The sequence below is a fragment of the Panicum virgatum genome, chromosome 2K (genome assembly GCF_016808335.1).
Source record: "Panicum virgatum strain AP13 chromosome 2K, P.virgatum_v5, whole genome shotgun sequence".
Classification (NCBI taxonomy): Eukaryota; Viridiplantae; Streptophyta; class Magnoliopsida; order Poales; family Poaceae; genus Panicum; species Panicum virgatum.
The window spans coordinates 39,412,710-39,423,485 of record NC_053137.1 but is presented as its reverse complement, the minus strand read 5'-3'; the positions used below and the strand labels follow the sequence as shown (position 1 = coordinate 39,423,485).

Genomic DNA, 10,776 nt, shown 5'->3' with positions numbered 1-10,776 from the left:
CTACTACAGAGAACTCACCGAGGAAAGGAATATTGGCTTTCAAGAAGAGGATTTGAAACTCATTGACACATTGAATGCCGAACAAATGGCCGGGTATAATGAGATTCTAAATCATGTGCTCAACCATAAAGGAAATGTCTTTTTTGTTGATGGCCCTGGTGGAACAGGTAAGACCTACCTTTATAGGGCATTGCTGGCAAAAGTTCGATCGATGGGTCTTATTGCCGTTGCTACTACGACATCTGGAATTGCAGCCTCTATTATGCCGGATGGTCATACTGCACACTTTAGATTCAAAATTCCAATAAAGCTTTGTGAAAACTCCATTTGTAACTTCACAAAACAGAGTGGAACTGCTGCATTGTTGCGCACATCATCACTGATTATATGGGATGAAGTGGCCATGACACGAAGACAAGCAGTGGAAACTCTAGATAGATCTTTGCAGGACATAATGGGATGCAATCAACCTTTTGGTGGTAAGGTAATGGTATTTGGAGGGGATTTTAGACAAGTCCTTCCAGTTGTGCCTTGGGGTAGTTGGGCACAAGTTACCGATGCCACGCTTCAGCGGTCATACATATGGGAGGAGGTGCATAAAGTACAGCTTCAGCAGAACATGAGAGCGCAAGGCGATGCGTGGTATTCTGATTTTTTGCTTTGGATTGGAAATAGGATTGAGGTGACATATACAAACGATTACGTGCAGCTGCCAGATGAAATTGTTATAGAGTATGAACCAAAGAATTCGATTGACACTCTCATAGAGCATGTGTTCCCTGATTTGGAAAAAAATTGGACATCTGCATCTTATATGCGTGAACGTGCTATTTTGTCATCAAGGAATAGCATGTTGATGGACTAAATGCTAGGATGATTGATATATTTTCTGGCAAAGAAAAGGTGTTCTACAGCCATGACTCTGTTGATGATGACTCAAACAATAATTATCCTCTGGATTTTATCAACTCAATCACACAAAATGGGCTACAGCCTCACGAGCTGAGGATTAAAAAAATTGTCCGGTTGTTCTCCTGAGAAATCTTGACCCTCACAACGGTCTGTGTAACGGTACTCGTTTGGTGGTGAAAGGTTTCGACGATAATGCAATTGATGCTGAGATTGTCAATGGTCAAATGCTGGGAAAAGGATTTTCATTCCTAGGATACCGCTATGCCCATCGGAGGATATTACACTTCCTTTCAAGTTCAAAAGGAAACAATTCCCAATTAGACTCAGTTTTGCCATAACTATTAACAAAGCCCAGGGACAAACTATCCCAAATGTTGGAATATATCTTCCTGAACATGTGTTCTCTCACGGGTAGTTGTACGTTGCATTGTGAAGAGGTGTTTCTCATGAAACTACATGGTTCTTGTTCAAACCAAACAAAGACATTGACCCAACAGGGAAAAGAACAAAGAATATTGTCTACACAGATGTACTCCATGATGTAAGGTTTCTTATGATCAATCATCAATTTCGAATACTCAAGTTTTGATTAAAATTTAGATATATACCGATATGAAGATATTTGTTTGTTTTTATTATGATGCAGGAGCGTGGGTACATTCCGTAGAGCACCATCAGCATGCAAATATTTGGGTTATTGCAAAACTTAAGATTTATAATCCTGTAATGCAATCTAATTACATGTTACAGTTGTTGTAGTATATATTATATTTTAAACTATAATCCACTTACCATTATGCCGGGATATCTTATTTTCTATTGCTAATCAAGTGAGTCACAGATGAATGTGGTGTGTGCTACATTGTTTTCAAGCAATTTCTGATCACAATATAATTATTCAAATACGTGTGTGCCGCACGTGCACCCTACTAGTAGCAATAAAGAAAGATTAATTAGCAAACTAAAAGATTCGCAACACCTATTACAAATTAAAACGCACAATGGTGCTCAGGCGTTTAAGCTCGGCGGCCACGGCAGCACGTACGGGTAGGCTGGCCCCGCGTAGTTGTGGCGCTTCCCCATCCAGACGCGCTCCACTACCGCCATGGTCTCGAGGTCGACGAAGAACCGCCGCTTTCCCTTCCACGATTCCACCACGACGCACGTCTCATGCGCCGCGACAATCGTAGCTCTCCCGGGGTACCGCACCAGTTTCTCCAGCACCCACTCGCCGCCGCCCTTGAGCCGAGAGAAGACCCTGAAGTCGCGGTCTACCAAGCGGACGGCACGCGGCGCGGCGCCTTCTCCGCCGACGACCCGGAAGAAGCGCGCCCCGTCGTGCCACCCCTCGATGCTCTCCGGGAGAGCTTCCAGCGACACCGCCGCCGTGGCCTCGTCGATAACAAGCGCGGCGCCGCCGGCGTCCTTGATAGCCCAGTAGAGGGAACCACCGGCGCGGCCGGCGAAGCAGAAGCAGGCGGTCGCGCTCGGGATATCGATGTTGCGGCCCTTCCACGTGCAGTTCGTGTCGCGCCAGCTACGGTTGCCGGTGGCCTGGTACACGCAGGCCTCCGGCACGCCGCGGCGGCGAGCCAGCATGTGTTCTCTGAGCAGGACGACCATGACTCTGAAGTTGGACATGCTGGTGCAGAGGTCGCCGCCGGCCCGGCCGGTCGCGCCGCCCCTGAGCAGGAACACGCCGAGGCACTTGCGGCCGCTCAGCCGGTCCGGCAAGATGATCGCCCGGCACCGCCGTGTCTTGGGCTCGCATACGGCGAGGTCAGGGTCGGAGCGGCGGCTCCGCGATGGTGTCCGGTACATGTTCCGGAGGAGAAGGAGGCCGTCGCGGCTATCCACGGTCTCCCAGGTGCCATCGACTTCCGGCAGGAAGTCGAGGGAGAAGGACTGCTGGCTGACGGGGATGCCCAGCGTTGGCGACGGCAAGAAGACCGGACGGCTGCCGCCGTTGTGGTAGAGGCCCAGGATGAGGGGTACGCGCAGGAGGCGGAAGCGGGCTAGGAATCCGGCGTCTGCCGCGACGCGGCACCACCGCTTGCACGCGGACGCGGCGCGCACGAGGGAGACGGAGGAGCCGAGGCGGAGGAGGACGAGCTCCAGGACGTCGTCGGGGAAGTCGTGCACGGTCGTCGACGCCGTCGGCACCCCTACCGTTGGCTCTTCCTCATTATTCCGCGACGCTATCGTCGGCTGCTTGGTCGCCACGGGCGCGTCCCTCGGCCGCCGGGGCCGAGGACGCGGCCTATTGCTCCCCATGGATTTGTCGGTTAACAAAGAGTCGAGCTCACACGGGCTTCCGATCCGCTTGTACATGTATCCCGGATAAGTAGGTCTGCACAATCTTTGGGAGTTGTACGAGGACACGAACCGTAGCATGTGTTTGGGCTCCTACGCCGTCGCCGCCAAGGCAATACAGCTTGCCGTCCTAAAGGTGGAATTATTAGGTGATAATGACTTATACAAACTACATATCGTCCAAAATCAGGTGAAATTAGTTAAAGCTAAGCCCTTGGAATTCTATCAGATCTCTCAACGGTGCGAGTCTTCAAAAGTACTGACTACTTCCTCCATCTCACAAAGGCTGTTTCGTTTAGAAAATTTCAAATATATCACTGGTAGTGAAAAATAATCATATTATGTCTAATAACTATAGTAGTTATGATTGAAGATCATACCATTTGTTTAGTTGAGTAAAATGCATTGTTGGCCCCCGAATTTGGCGGCTGGTGTAATCTCAGTTCCCAAACTCCTAAAATATACATCTAGGTCCCCAAACATGTTAATTGGTTCACGTAAAGTCCAAATCACCGTTACCTTTGCTAAACCACTAGCATGTCAAGCTGATTGGACGTTGACGTGGACCTGACATGTGAGCCCACATGTTAGATTCAGCATCTACTCATTGTCTTCTCTCTTTCCTCACCTTTCTTCCCTCCTCTTCAGCAGCATCTCGATGAGTCCCATGGGAGGCGGCAGCACATCTTCGGCGTGGCTCATGGAGCAGCGGCGCATATCTCCGATGGGGCCGCAACGGCCGGCGCACGAGTGGACAGGGACCAAGGCTACGGCCTGAGCGCTCGGTGATAGTGGCCGTTCGCGGATAGGGAACAAGACGTGACCTGAGCGGACAGTGGTGGCGGGCGTGCGTGGATGGGAGCTGTGCGCACGGCCTGAGTAGACTGCAGTGGTGGTAGCAAGCTCAAGCGCCCCCGCCTGCCATCGCCCAGCGCTCCTTCCTGGCCTAGATGTAGCTCCGCTGCGGACAGGCACATGGGAGCCACCACGAGCGAGTTCCGCTACCACTCGAACCCCACTGGACGAGCGAGGCCGTTCATGGAGCAGGAGCTACTGCGGTGCGCTCCGCCGCCGCTCCACCCCCGCGGTGCGAGCAGTCGCCACTACGTGGGTGGTTCGCCGGCCGCTCAGCATCCCCGTGCGAGCGGGAGATACCGCGGCATGGTCCGCCGCCGCTCCGCCCTGGACGGACGCGCAGGAGGAAGGCAGAGAAAGGAGGGAGGTGGATTTGACATGTGGGCCCCACATGTCAGGTCCACGTCAACGTCTAATTGCCTTGAGATGCTGGCGGTTTAATAAGGATAATGGTGATTTGCATCTCACTTGAACGAATTAACAAGTTTGGGGATCCAGATTTGGATTTTTGAAGTATCGGAATGACACCCGCCACCAAGTTCATGGCTGGGTGGTGCATTTTACTCTATTTAGTTCTCTAGTACCTCAACAAATGCAAATGCATTGGAACTAGAAAAGTAATGTCTACTTAAGTATTTGATTAGGTGCATAGTTTGGCTCCGTTTGGTTGGGCTTTTAGGCGCCGTGGCCCCCTGCCAAAGTCCAAAAGCCAACCAAACGGCACAGCCCCGTCCACCTTCTTTATTCAAAAGCTGCTTTCATCGTGGCTCGTGGGGAAAAAAGAGAAAAAAAAATCTGAAGTCGAGCAGCTAGCGGTGCACAACAGTTTTGCATGGAGAGGAGGATGCCAAGAGCCCCGCAAAACCGTGCGAGCGGGACGCGCGCATGATCCGTGTTACAACTCAAAAATGCCATTCAACTACACCAGGAAGTCACCTACCGAACAGGCATAAGCCATCTCTTAGCAGATGTCTATTCATTGTGTATATCTCTATTCTTGTCATCGCTGCTCTATTTGACGAGATTTTGTGCAACCAATCTAAATATGATTTCATTGAATCATATACCTGAGTCATTTATGAGTCTTGATCTCTTAATCAAGTTCACCGAGTTCAAATGTAAGAGCTCTGATACGACAGTTTCTGTTGAGAGGTATGGCATGGACACGGGAGCTTTCAACACTCTGTCACAAGTTTGGGTACAAGTGATGGGATTCCCCAAATGGGCTTGGTATGAGAAGATTGTGGAAGAAGTGGCATATCTGATTGGTGATCCTGACATGGTGGATACCGCAAGCTTAGCAAGGGAGGGCCACATTAGACTTAGAGTGTGATGCAAGAACCCAGCAGAAATTAATGGCTCTAACAGTTTTTTTTTCAATGGCGCGAGATATAAGATCTCTTGGAAAGTGGGAAAAGGGGGGGTCAATTCAAGGAAGGATGAAGACCCTGATTCTCAAGATAATTTGGATGAGGAAGATGAGGATGAGGAAAACTCAGACAACTACACCCCGCTACTGGAAGATTATGCGAAAGGAAAGTCTGGTGGTGAGGGGGGAGGAAGCAGCTCTCAATCTGGTGCTAAACAAAACGAAAACCCGCAGCCACAAAGCCAGCAAAAATCTATAAGTGGGCAAGAGGTGTCTAGCTCACAAGCTGTGGCTAAGGAGGTAAAAAAAACCCCTCCTACTGTCCTACATTGATGAACACACTGAGTTGGTTGAGGGCCATATGGTGGAGTCTTTTGAGGAAGGGGGTAAGGAGCCTGAGGGGGTGGTGGCTGCTGATGACATGATGGGAACACAAGTTGAAACAAGGAAAGCGAAGAGGTCTATGCCGTAGGAGGAGCAAGTTTTGGGGGTCAGTCAACAATCTGAGTTGGATGTGGAGGGTATGATGACTCAGGAAGATGAGGAGAGAAGCCTACCCGCGCTCAACTCTACTGCCCCCACTGTGTGTGAGTGCAAGGGTGCTGCTCCTATCATGGCCACCACTATATAAAAAATGATCTATAGTGACATGCACAAAGATGAAATGTTGTTGTAGTACGTCACCTTTGTTATCTGGGTGACGGCGCAAAGATGATGCACGTCACCTTTTACCTCTTGGTGGCCTCTCTAAAACATTGCCCGTCACCTTTGTTATGACATATGTGACGGGCAACACTTATGGTCCGTCACCTATAAGGTTAGTATAGGTGAAAGACTTTGATAAGTACAAGGTGACGGACAACATTAAAGCTCGTCACCTTTGTGATGAAATAGGTGACGTGCAACATCAAGGCGCGTCACCTTTGGGACTTTTATTAATATTTGAACATGCGATTTTTGAAAAAATCAAATTGTCTCAAATAAAAAATTGGTCTATATAAAAGTTGTAGGCCTCAACCAGATTTACAACTTTGTAGTTCAAAATTTTTTCAGTTGAGGTTGTTTTGGTACCCAAATATATAGTTTAAATTTTAAATTTTAAATTTTCAAAATTTTCAAATGACTTCAGATGGAAAAAAAGTATATACAAAAGTTGTAGCTCGCCCCCCAGATCTACAACTTTTTAGTTGAAAAGATATTAGAAACATGCTATATAAGATATTAGAAAGTGATGATAAAAAGAAAATATCTCATTGTTGGTCACATGTGATGATGTACCCCAGTGGTAGGGGAGGGTACGCGCGAGGCTGAGGTTGTGGGTTCGAATCCTAGTAACGCCGGAAAAAATCGACCGGAAAAAATCGCACGTGAGCGCAGTGCGAAAAAGAAAATATTTTTTAATTTTTATTCACACTGCAAATATTTATTTTAGCACGTAAAATAATGATGCCCGTCACCTATGTGTTGACATAGGTGACGGGCTAAGAATACTAAGTAACGGCTCGTACTGATGCCCATCACCTTTTACGTACATAAGTGACGGGCTTTTGCCCATCACTTTTCTGTTCTAATCAGTGACGATGTATAAATGATGGGCGCGATACCCGTCACCTTAGGGAGATGACGCCCGTCACTATTGGCCTTTTCTCACATAGTGCACGAGAGAGAGCAACAAATCCAAGGGCAATGGCACTCCTATCCACATCAGAGCTGAAAGAAGGAAGGCGGCCGCTTTCGATGAAGGTAATTTATCGCATTTCTTGGCTTTTTCATTCTATTGAAAACAAAAGTTTAGCCCCTAGAGCTGCTGATTGTGGAATTGTGCTGGGTAAAAACCCTGAGCAAATTGTTAAGAACATAAACCTGCTAAAAGCTAGGGAGTTAGCACAGGCTGTGTTGGCAGCGACTTCCAAATCAGCTACACAGGAGAACCTAGAGTTGGTGGAGGAGGAAAGTGTGGTGGTGGAGGATATACCTTTGGTGGAGGAACACAGCAAACTGATGGAGAGCATTCTAGAGGAAGAGCTAGTCTTACCTTCAGAAGTTGTCCATAAGGGCAACCCTGGAGCTGAAGGTAGGAATTGTACTAAAATGTTATCAAATGAAGCTCCTCGTTTGGAGTATCAGAGCTTTGGGGCAAAAAGGGAGACATTCTCAGTTGGTGGAGCTGGTGCAGAGACATCAAGTGGATGGGGTGTGTTTGCAAGAAACAATAAAAAAATCCTTCACTGATAGAGAGCTAGGAGGTTTGTGTAAAGGAATGCAGTTTAACTGGTCCTGGATACCAGCGGAGGGCCATTTGGGGGGGGGGGGGGGGCTCCTGTTGGGTGTTAAGGAGGATTGCTTTGTGGTCCTGCAAGCAGTGAAAAGAACTTACTCTGAGAGTGTACTTATTTGCCACAAAGACACTGATACCTGCTCGGAGCTGGTCAATGTCTATGGCCCTGTGCATGATAATAAAAAACCTGAGTTTTTGGCTAAACTAGCTTTAGTGGTGGAGCAGGCCTACGATGCAGTTTTAGTTGGAGGAGATTTTAATCTAGTGCGAGATGCTAAAGAGAAATCCACTGGGAGGGTCACTGGGCGTTGGGTGGATGCTTTCAATAATTTTATTACATCAGCTGAGCTAAGGGAACTCCATAGAATACGGGGGAGTTTCACTTGGTCAAATAACTAGGAGACTCCCATTAGAGTGGTGCTTGACAGAGTGTTGGTCTCGGGCAAGTGGGAGGAGATCTTTCCTTTAACCACAGTGCAGGTGATTACTAGGATTGGTTCTGATCACAACCCGCTGCTGGTAGACATTGGGGAGAATGCCATACATAGAACTAAGATTTTTAGATTTGAACCCAGCTGGCTCAACCAAGAGAGCTTCCGTGACTGGGTTCTGCAAAAGTGGCCAAGAAGAACTGACCAATATATCGTAGATCACTGGCATAAGGTTTCTAGTTGTTTGAGGAGGGCCATGAAAGGGTGGGGTGCTAATGTCGGCAGTGAGCAAAGAAAGAGCAAACATAACCTCCTACTGAACATCAAATACTTGGATGAAGAGGTGGAGAAAAAAGATTTATCTAAGGAGGAGTGGGCTAAGAGATACGCGTTAGAGGAGAGATTGATGGATATCTATAAAGAGGAAGATGTGTTTTGGCAGAAGAGAGGAGGGGAACAGTGGTTATTGGAGGGGGATGCTAATACATGACACTTCCATGGGCTAGCTAATGGTCAGAAAAGGAAATGTACAATTAAAACATTGGAGGAGGGGGGAAACCTGATCTCTGAAACTGATGACCTGAAAAGACACATCACGAGTTACTATAAGATGTTGTTTGGAAGTGAACCTGAATCGGAGGTACATCTAGCCGATGATTTCTAGGCTGACCATGGGGCCTCTCAGCCGTTGACAAAGAGTGGTTGATCAGACCTTTCAATTTAGAGGAGTTGGAGCAGGCTGTTAAAGAAATGAAAAGCAATACAGCTCCTGGCTCGGATGGTTTCTCTACTACTTTTTTAATGAGTTCTGGGACCAGTGCAAAGACATTCTGTTAGAAATGCTGAATGAATTGCATAGAGATGCTCTTGACTTAGCTCGGCTTAACTACGGCATTATCACACTGACCCCGAAAGTCAAAGGGCCTACAAATATCAAACAATTCAGACCGGGTTGACAAAAGTTGCTCCCAAGATCATCGACCTGAGCCAAACTGCTTTCATACCTGGTAGAAATATTCTGGATGGGGTGGTCATGATGCAGGAGGTGTTGCACCAACTGAAAACGCAGAAGAAGAAGAAGGGGATCATATTGAAATTGGATTTTGAGAAGGCTTACGACAAAATAAGGTGGAGATTTCTAGCTGAAGTGCTAATAAAAAAGGGCTTTCCCGACAAATGGATTAGGTGGGTTATGCAAGCTACACCCGGGGGGGGGGGGCGAGTAGCTATCAATCTGAATGGTGAGTTGGGGGACTTCTTCAGAAGCTACAAGGGAGTGAGACAGGGAGACCCCTCTCCCCATTGCTGTTTAATCTGGTCGCTGATGCGCTGTCAAAGATCTTAAGTAAAGCAAAAGAAAAAGGCGTAAATACAGGACTCGTCCCAGAATTGGTAGAAGGGGGACTCACACACCTACAATATGCAGATGACACCATACTATTTATTGAAGATTCGGAAAGTAATATAACCAATTTTAAATTTCTTCTATTCTACTATGAGGAGATGTCGGGCCTCAGGATAAATTATAACAAAAGTGAAGTGTTTGTGGTGGGTGCTGACAACCAACATGCAGTGATGGTGATTGGTAAATTTAACTGTAAATTGGGTGAGCTCCCCATGAAATATCTGGGTATTCCCATTGATAAAGACAGGCTGTCCAAGGAGAAACTTAGTGAACCGGCCGCCAAAGTAGAGAAACGGTTGGAAACTTGGAAATGTGGGCAACTCTCCTAGGGGGGAAGGAGGTACTGCTAAACTCCACCCTCTCCAGCATTCGGATGTACACTATGGGGGTCTACTGGCTGCATGAGGGTACCTAGCAGCATTTGGACACAGCTAGGGCTCGGTTCTTCTGGCAAGGGGTGGGCAAGAAGAAAAAAGTATCATATGATCAAATGGGATGCGCTGAACAAATCAAAGGAGTTTGGGGGTTGGGTTTCGTTGACACCAGAGCGATCTCTAGGTGGATTTCCATAACTGAAAGTGAAGAGGAAAGCCCTTGTATACAGTTACTCAGGAAAAAGTATCTGGGTGACGGTGGTTTCTTCCAGAAGTCGACCAGAAACAGCTCGCAGTTTTGGCAAGGTTTGCTAAAAGCGAAAGAATGGTATCAATTTGGTAGGAGTATCAGAGTAGGTAATGGCAAAACGACGAGGTTTTGGCTGGATGTCTAGGCAGGAAAGTGTAGTTTCAAAAAACGTGTTCCAAAAACTGTTTGGCATCTGTTCAGAATAGCTAATTTCGGTTGAGGCAGCGCACGGGAAAGGCTGGCAGCCTAGTTTTAGAAGAGCCTTTGGAGTAGCAGAACGGGAGGAATGGCAACAGCTGCAGGCTTACCTTAACGAACTGGTACTAACCTCCCAACCAGATAGTCTGCTGGGATTTGAGCCCCACTGGGAAGTATACAGTTAGATTGCTATACAGATTTGTGACAGATCCCGAATGCAGAGACCTACAACTGATCGACATTTGGAACACTACTATGCCGTTGAAAATACAGATCTTTTTATGGATGTTGTTCCATGGCAGACTGCAAACGGCAGTTCAATTGAAAAATAGGAGGTGGGATGGCCCGAAGGAATGCAAACTGTGTGGAACAGTGGAAGACAGTGATCACC

General features: G+C 47.4%; 1 protein-coding gene across 1 annotated transcript; it reads right to left on the bottom strand.

Annotated features, from left to right (window-relative positions):
• Positions 1 to 1,839: 1,839 nt before the first annotated feature.
• Positions 1,840 to 3,186, bottom strand: LOC120695282. Its single transcript, XM_039978568.1, has one exon. The coding sequence runs from the start codon at positions 3,184 to 3,186 to the stop codon at positions 1,921 to 1,923; it is 1,266 nt and encodes a 421-aa protein (XP_039834502.1). The 3' UTR covers positions 1,840 to 1,920.
• Positions 3,187 to 10,776: the final 7,590 nt, after the last annotated feature.

Coding starts and splice junctions, on each gene's coding strand:
- LOC120695282 (XM_039978568.1), bottom strand. CDS start 3,186: ATGGGGAGCAATAGGCCGCGTCCTCGGCCCCGGCGGCCGAGGGACGCG.